The sequence below is a fragment of the Callithrix jacchus genome, chromosome X (assembly GCF_049354715.1).
Source record: "Callithrix jacchus isolate 240 chromosome X, calJac240_pri, whole genome shotgun sequence".
Lineage (NCBI taxonomy): Eukaryota > Metazoa > Chordata > Mammalia > Primates > Cebidae > Callithrix > Callithrix jacchus.
In genome coordinates this window covers 20,085,033-20,101,538 of record NC_133524.1, presented here as the reverse complement: position 1 = coordinate 20,101,538, position 16,506 = coordinate 20,085,033, and the positions used below count along the sequence as shown (strand labels likewise).

Genomic DNA, 16,506 nt, shown 5'->3' with positions numbered 1-16,506 from the left:
TGCTCATTCCTTTTTATCCTTTTTTCTCTAATCTTTTCTTCGCGTTTTATTTCATTAAGTTGGACTTTGACCTCTGATATCCCTTCTTCTGCTTGAACAATTCGAGTGTTTAAACCTGTGCATACTTCTCGGAGTTCCTGTATTGTATTCTTCAGTTCCATTAATTCACTCATACTCCTCTCTAAGTTGTCTATTCTCAATAGGATTTCATCAAACCTTTTTTCAAAGTTCCTAGTTTCTTTACGTTGGGCTACAACATGTTCTTTTAACTCACCGAAGTTTGTTATTATCCATTCCTTGAAGAGTGATTCTGTCATCAGGAGGCGCTCGTTCTCCATCAAGCCTTGTTCCAGTGTTGATGTGGAACTGTGATCATCTTTAGAGGGAGAGGCGTTCTGACTTTGAGTATTCTCAGCTTTTTTACGCTGGTTTCTTCCCGTCATTGTAAATTTATCCTCCTGTCGTCTTTGAAGTTACCAACTTTCAGATTAGGTCTCTTGAGTGGACGTCCAGGTTGTTAGTTCCCAGGGCCAGAGCAGCGGCGTTAAGACTGATGGTGCTTTTCTGCCCAGGATTCTCCTGTCGGGCTTCCTTCTAGTTTCCGTAGTAGGCGACTCTGCCTTCCCGGGGCTCCAAACCTCGGTCGGAACTGGTCCCGTTTACTCTGCGCTGAGCGCTGCCGCGTAGAGGTACCGGCAGAACCGCTGCGCCGACCACAAGAGTCGCGCTGGCGACTCGTGTGTTTCCACCACTGGGGGATCTTCTGCTCCGTGAGCGACTAGACTTTGTCTGAAAGTGTGGCGTCCTCTAGTTCTCCGCGCCTTCCCTGAGAGCTGCAATCCCGGGATGTTAGCGATCGGCCATCTTGGATCGTTCTCTCCTGAATTGGCATTTTTACACAATCCCTGAGTGAGAAGCATGCACATTAAAGCTTGAGAATCACTGATCTTAAATCTCTGATTCTCAGCCTACACATGGGAAAAACCTAGGGCTATCGTAGAAGCACTGATTTCCTGTGCCCATTCCCCACCCCCAAATTGTGATTTAATGGGTTTGGATCTAGCCCGGGCATTGGCATCTTTTTTTTTAATTCCCAGGTGATTCTAAATGTGCAGCCTGGTATAAGAGCCACTCGTCTAGTACATGGCTTTGCATTCTTGATAAAACAGCCCAAGATGAGACTGTAGCTCATTCTGTTAACCAGTGTACAAGCTAGTGGCAAGTTTGTCTTGGCTACAAATTTCAAGTGCCTACGCTAGAGGTAGGCACACTAGGTCTCATGTGGCCCTCTCTGTGCCTACAGGTGATATGTCAGGAAGTCGTTCTCAGCTGTGTGGAGCACTTCAGCCAGGTTACAGGGGGCCATGCTGGCAGGTTTGAAGAGACTGAGGCCCAATACTGAAGTCTGGGCAAGGCCTCCTTCCTCAGACATACCCCAGGACTTGGCATCCCTCCTCTTGGTCCCCCTCCAGGTGTGTGAGCTGTTGCCAAGGGGTTTCACCCGAGGCAGCCAGAACTAGGAGTGGCCCCTTGGCACTTGAGAATGGCACTGGATCACATGATGAATGCACATGAGTGTAATTAAGCAGCTCTCCTGGTCACATCCCTCAGGGGTTCAGACCAGGCCATATAATCACGATAATAATAACAACAACCGGTTCTTGTGTCACTCTTTATACTTTGCAAAGATTTTCACATATATCAAGAAACCAAGATCCAGGGAGCTTTTTGTCACTAAAACAGCTTGAGTATCACATGGCCTGTGCTTGCTCTGTTCCACCTCTCTCTGAGTTCCACTTGAACATGTCAGACAAAATAAGGAATGGCTCCCTTGTGACAAAGTGAGTTCCCTGTTATAAGCAGTATGCTAGGAGAGAGTAGATAGCCTGAGATGGAGCAGAATATAGAGGCTGGACTACAGAGCACCTAATGTTCTATTCATTGATTCCTTAAAAGGAAAAACATTATTTGCATTTTATAGAAAAAAATATATGTTACCCTAATGTCTGCCTGGTATTGAGGCATAGAGAAACCATTTTGGCCATTTTAAGGACTTGAATTTGGAAGAATGAACATTATGTGTCAGAAATATGATTTCTTTCCATATTCTTGCTAAGGGTTTAGGTCTACTTTCCCCTGAGTTCATGCCAATAGACCTTATGTCTAAACAGCAACTTTCTAGAAGCTTCATTCATACATACTGCTCCTTTTCTCATTTCCACCTCCCACCTAATTCAGAGTTCGTCTCCTCACCCGCCTGCACTGCCCTTTCTCATTCGACTCTGAAACTCCATGAAGGTAACTGTTATGCCTAGGGTTATGCCTGGGGTCCTGGTATAATTTACTAATACCACCCAAGATTTGGAAACAAATTATAGTACTTGGGCCACACTGTCTCTCCTCGGTGGTCAGCTACTGCCTCACCATCCTGCTGTCACTCAACTCCTACCATCTTCCTTGGGGGCATCCGCTTCCGCCCTGATGGCAGTCTGGCCTCACAAGTGGTTGACCACCTGCCCCTCCTTTCTGCCCCTGTCACTCATGGGTGCTCTCTTGCTTCATGCCTCATATCACTGTTCAGTAGATGTTGGAGGGCTGGGTTTTGTTCCAAGCTCTAATACCTGTATATTCTCTTCCATAAGCACAGATGTCCTCTCTCCCTGTTCTCTTTCTTTATGCTCAGTGAGTCTGCCCTTGACCTTCCTCATTGCTTTGGTTCTTGCCCTCGTTCTCTGCTTCCAGGTTACTCAGATTCTCTTGGTCCCACTTGTTTATAAATCCAGCCTAGCACTTCTGCCAGTGTTTCTGTGCCATTCTGATTCACTATGTCTGCTTTCCCACTAGACTCTGAGCTTGGGATCCCCACAAGGACCTGACGGTTTTCTTTTCTTGCCTGGATTCCTCTCCTGTCCTGCACATTTTAGGAGTCTCTCCCAGCCACTGGCATTTTTTTTTTAGAAATTCCCAGGTGATTCTAAATGTGCAGCCAGGTTTGAGAGCCATTTTATGTTCTCAATAAATAAATTGAGGCCAGGCGCGGTGGCTCACACCTGCAGTCCCAGCACTTAGGAAGAGTGAGGTGGGCAGATCACCAGAGGTCAAGAGTTCGAGACCAATCTGGCCAACATGATGAAACCTCGTCTCTATTGAAAATAAAAAAAATTTAGCCAGGTGTAGTGGCTCACACCTATTATCCCAGCACTTTGGGAGGCAGAGGCAGAGGCGGGTGGATCCCTTGAGCCCAGGAGTTCAAGACCAGCCTGAGCAACATGGTGAAACCCCATCCCTGCTAAAAATATGAAAAATTAGCCAGGCATGGTAGCACATGCCTATAGTCCCAGCTACTCATGAGGCTGAGGTGGGAGGATCGCTTGAGCCCAAGCAGTCGAGGCTGCAGTGAGACAAGATCACACCACTGCACTCCAGCCTGTACAATGAGAGTGTGACTCTGTCTCCCCCAAAAAAGAAAGTTTTTTTTGCATGCTTTTTGTGAGCATAGTTCTGTATCAGATGATCTGAAATGAATGTGGAAGGAAGTCCAGTCCTCACCTAAGCAAACCATTCACACATGAAAAGATTTCACATTATTACAGAAATGGTTAATGGTTCTCTCCTCTTTTGGTACTAGAACACTTAGTTGATACCTGTTACCCAAAGGACCTTGCATAATATTGTATGTCTGTCTTTCACATACATCTTTAAGCTCCCTGGAGTTAGAGATCATGTTCTCTGCATCTGCATGTTTAAGGTTTGGTGCCTACAGAGCTTAAATATATTTTGCATTTAATAGGTGTTTGTTGAACTGAATATCATTAAGTACAAATTAATACTGTACTGAGTATTAGAGAAAAGATAAAGTATTCATCACAGTTTCCTAAAGGTGAGTTTCAAGTTGAGTTTTGAAGGAACCTAATTCCAAGAATTAGGGTAAAAGAAATTCTACTCCTAGCTTTCTTCAAAAGTTTTTCTGGTGTCATTGATGATACTTGTAACATCCTAGGATCAGAAGAACCTCAGGGGCCACCAGATCCTGCTACCACTCCTGTTCATAAATCCTTTCTTTGAAGACCGGTGCTTCAGCAGGTGATGTGACATGGGCAGGACCAGACTATCTACCTGGACTTCTCATTGTCATTTTTCCAGAAAGATAAGCATCCTCTGATGTTGAAAGACTTTTGAACCCTTGTTTTGTTCTGGGTAAATCTGAATTTGATACTTCAAGTGTCTTTGTTTTTTAGTGTTGGTTGGGGCTAGAATTTATAGTCTGTAACTAAGGACTGATTTCCAAACTCTGCACTTTTCTAAGGGTCAGCTTATCTTTGTAACAGATACCATTGGGGCAGTGGAAGGAGGTGATGAGTTACTTCCCACCTGAGGTGGGCATTATGCTAACTTATAGAGAATCCACATGAGTTCAGGCAGATAGAGGCCATCCTGTTCTACAGTAATTCAAGTGTTGGATTGCAGGAGATCACAGAACTCTCAGGGTTAGAAAGAGTCTTCACTGATTCTACATATACTTGTTATATGAGGCATTGTGTACAGGGCTGGGGGTATAATGGTGAAAAGTCAGATGTGTTTCTCACCTGGATGGAATGTATGATCTAACAAGGTACAAATGAGCCATACAAGCCATGGCGCTCCCAGGGCCCTACAGCAAGGCCTTGGGCCAGCTGCACATTCGGTACTTGAGCCCTTTTCTAATTCCCACTGGTGTCGTGGAGACCATGGGCCCTGAACACGATCTCCTTTCTTTCTCTATCACCTTCTTGCTTTCTTTCTGTTACCAGTAGGTTTGTTTGTTTGTTTGTTTGTTTTTTGGAAAGCCTTTGCTCATTTTGGGCTTTAGCTGGAAGTTGTTGATCACAAGACTCGGGAGTCTGCTATAAGACAAAAAGCAGGCGCAGGGTCAGAATGCCTGAAGTGGGATGGAAATTTACTGATTATGGGGTTTTTATTCAATGAATTTTGTAATTGACAGTGGTATGTGTATTATACATCCCCTGGGCAGAAAACAATGCTCAAGCGAGGAGGTTTACAGTAGACTGGGTGAGTACTGGATCAGGTGACAGAAGTGGAATTGGATCCAGAGGACAAATGTGAGACATACAGTAAAACTCCAGCAAATGGGGCTTCCAACCAGTTGAAAATGGGAAAAACTAGAAATGGTTTTGTGGCATGAAGTTGTGTGCCCAGGAGAACCACAAGCCCATTAGGTTCATGAAAAAGACCAGGCTCTTGCCAGTTTTGCTCATTGTCCTCTCTAGCACCTGGCTCAATGTCCAGCACAAAGTAGATGCTTGATAAATGTTTGATGAGTGAATGAACAAAATAGAGGTTATCCAAAGGGAAGCAAGTTCACTGTAGAAGAATGAAGAGCCTTCTTCATTCATTTAGGAAGCCAATATTAATTCTGTAAGGTGGAGGAAGGGCTTTTCATGATGAGAACTGTGTGCCATCAATATCCAAAGCAAAAGGTGAAGAAGAGCAGTGTATTAATGAGCTTGTATAAAGTATGATTTTTCTTCCTGTTGGCTGACTGTTGCAAAAGCCTTTTTTAATTTTGACAAGCTTTGTGACAGGCTAATCACAGAGGACATTTGTGCATGTGATATTTTCTAAGCCACGTTTGCAGTTAATAAAATGCTTTTATTTCAGTAAAATTAAAATGAAGAAAACACATATTCTCTCATCCTTAAAGAAAAAAAGAAAGGCTGGCTACAGTGGTTCATGCCTGTTATCTCAGCACTTTGGGAGGCCGAGGCAGGCTGATCACTTGAGGGTCAGGAGTTCAAGACCAGCCTGGCCAACATGGTGAAACCCCGTCTCTACCAAAAAATACAAAAATTAGCCAGGTGTGGTAGCACACACCTGTAATCCCAGCCGCTGGGAGGCTGAGATGGAAGAATCACTTGAACCCAGGAGGCAGAGGTTGCAGTGAACCAAGATTGCATCCCTGCACTCCAGCGTGGGCAACAGAGTGAGACTCTGTCTTAAAAAAAAAGAAAGGAAGGAAGGAAGAAGAAAGAAAGAAGACCTTATTGATTCTGAGCATCTAAAAGCAACACTGGCTTTTGTATTCCAGGTAGCAATGCTAAGCAGACTTAAGCTTTTGTTTCCCCCTCTGACTTTGGCGTTTGTGCTGACTTGGTAACCATTGTCTGATTAACACAGAACTCCAGTAGAGGGCCTCCATTATCTTGAAAGGGGGTGTTAGAAGCCTCTGGAGGTGGCTTGCCGCATCTCTTACTCTCTGTTCTTCTGTTTTCTAGGACTGCATTGACGTAGGGTGGTGGGAAGGAGAGCTGAACGGCAGACGAGGCGTGTTCCCCGATAACTTTGTGAAGTTACTTCCACCGGACTTTGAAAAGGAGGGGAATGTAAGTCTCCCTGGCTTTGATTTCAGTGCCCCCCATGCTGGCAGAATTGTGGCTCCCATGATGGGACTTGGGATGGGGGAAGTTTGAAGAGCACTGGCATTTGAACATTCAGCAGACCCACATTCTGAGCCCTTGGCTGCTGTATACTCTGTAACAAGTTTCATCGTAGGATGCATCTGTTAGCTAGCAATGGTGATCTCTACCCTGGGGTTGTTGCATACATAAGATAGTGCGTGTAAAACACTCAGTGCAGCACTGGCACATTTCAGCACCTAAATAAACTGTGAGAACCTTGGGTGCTCTTTTTGGTAAGTGGACTGCCTGCATCCCGCATAGCGTGATCCTTGGGGATGGTAAAGTAGCCAGTGTTGTGGAAGTGCCTGAAAAGCACTTTGTAAGGCTGAGGATGCAGGATGAGACCTGCTAATTTTTTTTTTCTTTTATTTGGGTCATTTATTTTCCTTCTCGTCCTGGGTTCAGTACATAGATGGCTTCTCTTCACCCTTTGGGTTGACAGTTTTCTCCGGGTTACTGCTTATGATATGATAAAGCTCAGCATAGAAGGCCTTCAGGTCCAGCACCATGGCCCTGAGCTCCCCATAGGCTGCCTCATCTCGCTCGTGCACTGAGGCCCAGTAATCCATCACATGAGTCTCCTTGGAGGCCTTGGCCACAACATCCCCATGTTCTGAGAAGTACTTGGAAATGGTTGTCTGGAAAGCTTCCACTTTGGTCTTGACGGCATTCACCCTCTCCAGTACCTTTTCCTGGATTGCTACCCCAAAATCATTTCCGTCTTCAATTTTGGGGATCAGGTGCTGGATCCATGTGATTACCAGAATGCATTTCTCTTTGGGAGTCCAGACTTCTGACTTAACCAGGGCAAGGAGGGACAGGACCTCATTCTCAGGGAGAAATCCACACTTAGGGATTTCTTTCTTCTTCTGCTTATCTGTTTCCATCTCATCATCCTTGGGTGGAGGATCTGGGATGGGGATGTCCAGTGTGGCTCGGAGGGAAGTCAGGTCAGCCACATTGAGGGAGTCCTCTTGCAAGAGCTGATTCAGGTATATGATTTTCTGTGGCAAGAATCTGTGGAGGAATTCCTCAGCCTCCTGGAAAAGATTCTGCCTGAAGACCTCTACCTGTTTGAGGACCTCCCGGCTCAGGTGCACCCCACATGGCTTGGTTATGCTACTTCAAGTCGCTAGATCTCTCTTTTTTTTGAGACATAGTCTCACTCTGTCACCCAGGCTGGAGTGTAATGGTGTGATCTTGGCTCACTGCAACCTTCGCCTCCCAGGTTCAAGCTATTCTCCTGCCTCAGCCCCCTGGGTAGCTGGGATTACAGGCACATGCCACCATGCCCAGCTAATTTTTCTATTTTTAGCAGAGATGGGGTTTTACCATGTTGGTTAGGCTGGTCTCAAATTCCTGACCTTGTGATCCACCCACCTCAGCCTCCCAAAGTGCTGGGATTACAGGTGTGAGCCACCATGCCCGGCTGAGGCCTGCTAATCTTTCTATACTATATGTGTACATGTGTGAGTACACCTACACATACCCATATATGAGTATATACGCATCTCTCATCCATGGTTTCTCTTTAGTTGTGGGAGCCCATTTGACCATGCCATTGTTTAAATCAGCCACTCCATCTGTGTTTGCCTCACTCCAGGTGTATTGTTTCCCTGCTGAATAAGAAATGTTAGGAAGTTAAAAGCACTTTCCAGTATAAGAGGGTAGCAATCCCATCTTCAGGGTTCTTTGCCCAGGTTTTCACGTGACCTCTGCCCACCCTTCCCAGCCTCCATCTACTTTATGCCCATGAGGACTCTATTACTGGACCATGCTGAGCCTGATCTTGTCATGGCACCATTCCAGTAGGGCTGAGGTGTGGGAAGGATAGCTACAATGCTGGTGGATTGGTTGCCAAGGATACTAAAGTAGCATTTAATGGGATTTGTGCTGCTTTGATGAATGGATGTAATTGTTTAAGAAGCTCGATGGTGTTGGCACCTGCCAAGATTATGCTCCATAGACCATTAGGTTGATTTGAAGGCTAAGTTAGCCACACTTCATAAGCTTTTTGATTGCTTTCTTTCTTGTGTTGTTTAAGTATAGAATGTTCTGTTCCATACCTGTTATTCTCTCTTGGAGTCTGAGTTTGGGTTTTAGAGAATCTGTATTCTGCTTCCTAATGTTTCCTAGATTCTCAATCCTTAAAGTGAGATCCATGGATCAGCAATAGCAGCATCACCTGAGAACTTGTTAGAAATGCTCAGACCCCACCACAGACCTGCTGCATCAGAATCTGCATTTTAACAGTGTTCTCTGGTGATCTTTTTGCATATTACAGTATAGAAAGCACTGGCGTAGAAGCAGGTGTCTGTCTAAGTGATGACAGCCCACCTTCTGGTTTCCTCCCCCATCCCTCATACTTTAGGAGGGAAATAAATTCACACAACAGAGAAGAGCTCATCATTCAATAAGGAAATTTTCCACCAAGCAAAATCACTTGAAATGTTTTTACTGATGACTATAGCAATAGTGGATTTTCATTTGACAAAATCAGTCACTGAGAAGAACAGATACTAAACACTTAGTAATGACTGCATATGAAGTGTTTTGAAATAGTAAGACACAGGAATTCGGTTTGGCAAACATTACATTAGAGTATGGTGGTTGTGACCCTAGGCTGTGGCATCAGATAGATATGAGTTTGAATTCTAGCTCTGTCACTTACTCGTTCTGTAGCCAAAGCCAAGTCACTGAATGTCTCTAAGCCTCTGCATTCTCATCCATAAAATTATATGAATAATTGTACCTACCTTGTTAAAGTGTTGAGAGAAAATTTACTGGGATGATGCACATAAATTATTAAGCATGGTGCCTGATAGTGAGTAAATGCCTCACACAGATTAATTATTCCAGTCTATAATTACTATTTACCATGAAGGTAGGAAGGCTCTAGCTGAAACTGTGAAGCAATGATAGAAGGCTGACTCTGGTTCTTTTTGCTCCAGTTGACCAAGTCAACACAGTTATCTTGGTGTCTTGGCAAGCTTCCCTGGGAATCCAAATGCATCTAAAAACTTTGATAAATGGCCATTAAAAAGAAATCTAGCAACTTAGAAAATATATTGGTAGAGAGATGTGAGTGCAGAATGGCATAATCTTTATGTTATTTCTCATGTTTTTCTCTGGATCTGCTGCCTGACATAATGTTTTATTCTCATTCATTCACTCATTCAGTATTTATTGAGTCCTTTCTCAGGGCTGGCCACTGCACTGGTTGATTGAAAGTGAAGCATGCACATGAGTGCCATCCTTGTGAGCTTAGAGTTCGACAGTTAGGTTTGGCATTTAGGGCTGTGGAGACTTGCCTAACTCTTCTGAAACGATACCTGATATAGGCCTCTCCAAGTGAGTAGAGGCAAGGGGGCTGTCTAGTCTGCCTGTACTTCTGTTCTTCCCTATCTCTGTGAGGCTAGTAAAGCTAGGCACATCCTGAAACACTCAGGTACCAAGACCTCCGTGGTAACTCCTCTCCCTGCAACCAAGGAATCTTAACAACTATACCATCCTACTAGACATTTGCCACCTTATTGGTTATAATTGAGGCAGTATGTTTTTTAATTGACAGATAAAATTATTTGTATTTAATGTGTACAACATGATGCTTTGAAGTATATATGCATTGTGGAATGACTGAATCTAGCTAATTACCATATGCATTACCTCACATCGTTATCATTTTTGTGGTGATGGCCAGTAAGGTTTTGAAGGCAGGGTAAAATCTAGATCTTTCTTTTAACAAATGGGTAAAGCATGCCTTCTAATTTCCAGTCATGTTAGGGGGACAGTAAATTCACTCAGGTGAGAGCTACTCCATAGTGTACTTTTCTAGAAGCTCTGTGTTACATAAGCTATTAAGGGAAGCACTTCCACCAGGAGAGTGAAGTTGTCAGTGATGAGTGGACTGGGCATGGCATGCTCTTTGGGACATGCACACTCCCCATGGGCATCTCTCCAATCCCAGACAAGCAGCCACCATCTCTTTGATAGGTCTTTTAACCTCGTTCCTACGAAGCAGAAAACCCAATTTAAGGGAAACAATAGTCATACCTGTCAGACAAAGTAGTATCTATAGCTAAAAAGTGATTGTATAATGTAACATTTAACTTCTAGAAAATTCAAAATATAGCATCCTTTTCCATCCCCTCTGGCCTATAAAAACCAGCCAACCATGTTCACATTGGTTGTTACACCAGCCTTTATTGCTGCACCCAGAGTACTGGTGGCAATGTGACGAGATGGGGCTGTCATTTGCTGAGTTGAGGGTGTGAAGATGATTAGAATCATTAACATGGAGGAACTATGTGAATGACAGAATTTGAAACATTCTGCCACTGGTTTCAGCAGATGTCATCTTGTCTTGCCAGTGACTGGGGTTACAATCATTCACCCAGAAAAGAGGACGATCTGTGATGATTAGGGTAGACAGAAGCAAATGACATTTATTCAACAGCAGGCCTCTTGACTCTGTAGGTATCACCAGAGCATTCTGATGAGGCTGGCATATTTTCTTCTGGGGTATGAATTCAGGTGGTTACTATAAGGCCTTTTAGAACTCCTGGCCATCTTTCTTTTGGAGAATGCTTAGTGGATTCTTCCTCACCAGGGTGACAAATGCTTTGGGGTTTTTCCTCAAGATATTCCAGAAGAGCATCTGTTGATCTCTTGGTGCATGTTTTAGAGCAATTATGTAAGCTATTTATAAGAGAACCTAGATTCAATGGCTGTCTGTTTATTTTAGGCCTTGACAGTAAAATTGAATACCAGAACAGAAAGATTAAATACTCTGAGAGCTTTAATGAAGCAATATGTGTGCTGTATCATTGTTACAGAAGGCTAACTCGGAACTTAGACTCTCAAAAACTGCAGAAACAGCTGCTCATTGTCATTAACAAAAGAACAAAATTAGAATAGGTATTTTGAAAGATAGTGTTAAGAAAGTGGCTGGGTGTGGTGGTTCATGCCTGTAATCCCAGCGCTTTGGGAGGCCAGGTGGGAGGACTGCTTGAGCCCAGGAGTTTGAGACCAACCTGGGCTACATAGCAAGACCTCATCTCTACAAAAATAAGAAAAATTAGCTGGGCATGGTGGTACATCCCTGGGGTCCCAGCTATTCAGGAGGCTGAGGTGGGAAGATCATTTGGGCCCAGGAGTTTGAGGCTGCAGTGAGCTGTGATCATGCCAGTGTACTCAAGGCTGGGCAACAGAGCGAGACCCTGTCTCAAAGAAAAAGAATAAATCTCAGGCTCCAGTTCTTCTAAGAAAAACTGTTCATATCACCAGAAGATATTACTAATCTACCACGCATTTATTTGGAGGGCTCTTTTGAGTTAGTGCAAGTCAAGAATGAAGGCGTTGCTAAGATTCCCATAGGTGTTTCCCTAGTGAATGCTCCTCAGTGGAGGCTCAGCCTTAGGGGCTCAGAAACCTGCCCTCGAAGATGTCCCTGTGACTATGATGCAGGCTCGCCTTTGCCTAGTCACAAGAGACTTAATCAGGTAGCAGGCAGCCAGTTTACTCATCGCAACGGGAACTCAGATGTCAGCCAGTCTGGAACGCAGGGGTCTGCCTGCCCCAGTCATTTTGTCCCCTATGGGCCTGATCCCTTAGAAGCCAGGTTCCACCAGAAGCCACATTTATCCAGTGCTTGCCAGGAGGGCAAGGAATCAAAACAAGAGGAGTTTGTTGTTCTTACCAAGGCTCTGGTGGGTATCACTTGAGACTGCCTCAGACACCAAAGGCAAAGGTCTGCCAAGGGAGCCATGTGTTGAAGTCAGCTAAGCCTCGATGACGCTTGCAAGAGCACTGCACCATTGTCTTCGGTCTCCATTTGTCTGTTTTCATGACTGACTGGACCTTTCCTGTTCACATTAATCTCCAGACACGTTGTGATGCAAGCAGTTAGATTTCCCACTTTCTCCATTGTAATTATGTGCCAACCTAGCCTCTTATGATTTTTTTTAGCACAACTTTTACAGGTTCCAAACTTTTGCAAGAAAGGAATTCTCTTGCTCGATTCCCACAGTAGCTGAATTTTTCTGGTTTAACTCTATCTTCTCTATACCAAGTTCTTTGGAGGCCCCTTACCTTACTTGGCCTCCATCTTCTGACAACCCTGTCCTTAAAATCTGTTCTTAGTCAATATTTTCTTTATTCTTCATCATGTCCTTTAGCCTTTAGCCCTGGTCCTGATTTCTATTTAGAATTATCTTAAAAGACACCTTATTTGAAAACATGGCATCTGTAATAAGAACTGTTATTTTTCTAGTTTCTGAAGATGTCCAATAAATTATTTCCCTATTTGTTAGCCTTCCAAAAGAAAGAAATATGTGCTACTAATAAGCAGCCTTATGAAAAATATTTACCTAACCATTATCTGTCTTGAACATTTAGTTTCATGGGTGATTTCACATGCAAAGAAATGTAGTTTGTCAAGGAGTTAATGTCATCCAAGTATGACCTATTGACTCAGCCCCAGTGGACTTTCTCGAAGCTACCTGGATGGTATTCTCTCTCCCTTCTCCAGTCGTACTTACAGCCTGTAGTCTTTGAAGGCAGAGCCCATGTCCCAAGCTTCTCCTTCATGGCGCCTTACAGCATGCATGGTACGTGGTTGCTGGTGAAGAATCCCTGGTCTTTTAGTTGGTTGGTGCCAGAGTGTACCTTCTCTTCTTCCTGGCCCTCCTCTCCTACTAGCTGCTCTCTCTTGTACAAAAGAGGAGGAAGAGTGGAGGGGAGCTGGCCTCCTGTCAGATTACCCTGCCCAGAGCAAGGGAGGCCCAGATCCTTCCATTTGATCATGGGATCTGGGCATGGAATCGAGACATCACTTTCAGGGTGGGGCAGATTGAGCAAAGGGGTAAGCCAAAGGGGTGAACTGCGAGAGCATCTTAGGGAGAAGCCAAATGCCAAGGCCTGGCTGACCACCCAGTAGGCCATTAGTCTAAATGGGAGATGATGGATGTAGGCCAGAGGCTGAGGGAGGAAACTAGAGAAAGACTCTTCCAAGAGTGGGTTCCCAGGTCCCTGGGTATCTCCAGTGCGGGTTACAGGGCAGGCAGTTGCTGGGGACTCTATAGGTTACAAAGGTGCAGTTATAGACACTGTCATCACCTAGAGCATGGCTTCAGCTGCACATTTCAAAGGTGTAGCTGGGCCTCCAGGGGCAGGGGAGAAAAAGGCAGAGTGGAGGTCCCCATGTGTTTCTAGAGCTGCAAGGGGGTGCCCTAATCAGGAGCTGTCCATTTGTGTCCCCTCTCCAGCCACACACACACACATACACACACACAGACACACACACCTTCAGAGAACTTAGCAGGATATGTGGTGGAGGTCTTCCAAAGTCCAGAATTGCTTAAAATCAAGCTGAGACTTACTTCCAGAACCTCACAATACTCCTCTAACAAAGTCCCTCTAAAGGGTACCCAGCCATCAGGGTATACTTCTGTTTTTTTTTTGTTTTTTTGTTTTTAAACAAATCACATCTCTGGGGCCAGAGCTCTGAAGGCAATCCAGCTCAAGAGGCAAAGGAACAAACCAAATTCCTGCCAGGGGAACAGATGAGCCCTTTTGCTTGGGAAGGGCCAGTCTTACCAAACAAGGGACAGAGTCAGTTCTGAAATTCTTCACAGGAAACAAAGCTTGTCTTCCTGCTATTCTTGTTTCAGAATGTTCATATATTTCCTTCCTGGTAGTGTAAAGGCAAAAATCAAATCTAGCTAATATATCCTTGAAGGATGGTATCTGCATGTCTTGGTCCAAGCCAACAACCCCACACACAGGCGGACATGGACACACATGCACTTAGGCCTATGCTCCCTCCATGTATGAAGACCGTGGAAGGCATTCAGCTCTCCCAGAAATCAGAAAATGTGGGTTCATTGATTTTGTTATCATTATATTCATTTTGGCTCTTGTGAAATGAATTCCCATAGTCTGGACATTGAGAAACATTGAGTTCTGGGCCTTCTGGCTACCAACTAGCTGTTGAAAAAGCCTTTCTGGGCCTCAGTGATCTCAGCTGTATGGGGGACTCCTGTGATCACTTGCAGCTCTTAACATCCACTGTTTTTTTAGCACTTAACTGCAAGTTGAGCAGGCTGAAGCCACCTGAGGTTGGAGCTGGAGCATTTTACCTTCACTGTGGAGGAAGGGGTAAAGAGAATAAATAGAACAAGTACCTCTAAAAACTCAGGACTCAAATACTTGCCTGAGTTGAAAGGATGTTTTAGTATGTGCACCTATAGGAGCTGGTTAATATCTTATTACTGTTAAACTCCACACAAGAAACCTTGACCTAGTACTTAGCCCAGAGGACCCCAGCCCCATTTTCTTTATCCAGTCACAATTGGATGTTTGGAGGGAAATCAACTAAGTGATCTCCTCATGCCTTTTTATTTGAGAATAGTGAACTCATGTGATGAATTTTCTACTGTCACTTTTTGTTGGAGAATCACCCATTCTGCCGTCTCATTTCACACTGCCACCTTCCTGTTGCATTAAAAAATTTTTTTTAAATTTTATTTATTTTTCTTATGGAGACAGGGTTTCCCTCTGTTGCTCAGGCTGGAATGCAGTGGCACGATCTCAGCTCACTGCAGCCTCTGCCTCCCAGGCTCAGGTGACCCTCCTGCCTCAGCCTCCCAAGTAGCCATGTGCCACCATGCCCTACTAATTTTTTTGTATTTTTTGTAGAGATGGGGTTTCACCATGTTGCCCAGGCTGGTCTTGAACTCCTGAGCTCAGGCAGTCTGCCTGCCTGTCTCCCAAAGTGCCAGGCCTGTTGCATTTTTTAAAAAACGTTGTAGGCCCATGTGCAATACTTTATGAATCATTTAGGGGAGGAGGGCTGTCCAGAGCTGCATGGAACCCTGGCCCTGATTTTTATTTAGAATTACCTTAGAGATATCCTGTTTGAAAATATGGCATCTTTTCTCCTCTGAAAAAGCATGATGGCTAAGTTTGATGGAACCAGAGAAAGTGAAGTCAGTAAAGAATTAAAAAAGAGGAAAACTTATAAACACCCTCTGCTAGTAAGCAAAGCAGGCACCTGGCCAACGTTGATCAAGAGTGGTAGATGCGAGACAGACAGCTCACAAACTGTTCCTTCCTTTCAAAACTGTGCCCCCAACTGCCTCTGCAACTGCCGGGTTTCCGAACAAAACTTCACACTTCTCTCTCTGTCCTTTGCCACATTCACACACATACTTGCTGTAACCACACTTTTCATATACTATTAGTGTAACATTTTCCCCTCTCCCTCCCCCAGTGCCCCTCTGCTCTGCTGTGTCACATTTCATGTGTCTGCTACATGCCAAATGTGACACAACAGTAAGGGATTTTTTCTTTGACCAATAATCTTGGAAAATACGATGACTTGTAATTGTAGTTTTTAAATTTGGGGCCCTGTGGTTTGAGGCAAGGTTGCTGGGGTAATGGCCTCGGTGAAAGGAGGCTCATATGAAATTGATTATAGACATGTTCAGACTAGCAAGGAGTGAGGAAGATGTCCAGGGGTAGGCATCACTGGGACTTGGCTGAGAAGAATAAGGCCACAGGTTGTTGGCAGTTTTGTGTATAAGAAATGACAGGCATACTTGATTCTTCTGTGCTTTCCTTTATTGTGTTTCAGATATTACATTTTTTTTACAAATTGAATGGTTGTGGTAACCCTGTGTGGAGCAGATCTACTGGCACCATTTTCCAACAGCATGTGCACATTTCGTGTCTCTGTTATATTTTGGTAATTCTCACGACATTTCAAACTTTTTCATTATTTTTGTATCTGTTGTGGGTAATCTGTGATCAGTGATCTTTGACATTACTATTGTAATTGTTTTGAGGCACCATAAACTGTGCCCATAGAAGATGGCAAACTTAATTGATCAATGTTGTGTGTATTCTGACTACTCTATTGAGTGATGGAGTGATTCCCTACCTCTCTCCCTCTCCTTGGGCCTCCCTATTTCCTGTGACACAACAATGTTGAAATGAGGCAAACTAACAGCCCTATGATAGCCTCTAAGTGTTCAGGTGAAAGGAAGAGCCA

The 16,506-nt window shown here is 44.2% G+C and overlaps 1 protein-coding gene and 1 pseudogene across 18 annotated transcripts in view; one reads left to right on the top strand and one right to left on the bottom strand.

Moving 5' to 3' along the window:
- The window catches only part of SH3KBP1 (SH3 domain containing kinase binding protein 1), a 385,481-nt gene that overhangs the window by 298,258 nt on the left and 70,717 nt on the right, over positions 1-16,506 (top strand). For all 18 annotated transcript variants that reach the window (XM_078364233.1, XM_054251116.2, XM_078364234.1 and 15 more), the window contains one exon: positions 6,273-6,380. In XM_078364233.1, the coding sequence (XP_078220359.1) occupies positions 6,273-6,380 (108 nt within the window). The remainder of the gene's footprint in view (positions 1-6,272; positions 6,381-16,506) is intronic.
- LOC103790195 (proteasome activator complex subunit 2 pseudogene) lies at positions 6,816-8,812 on the bottom strand (annotated as a pseudogene).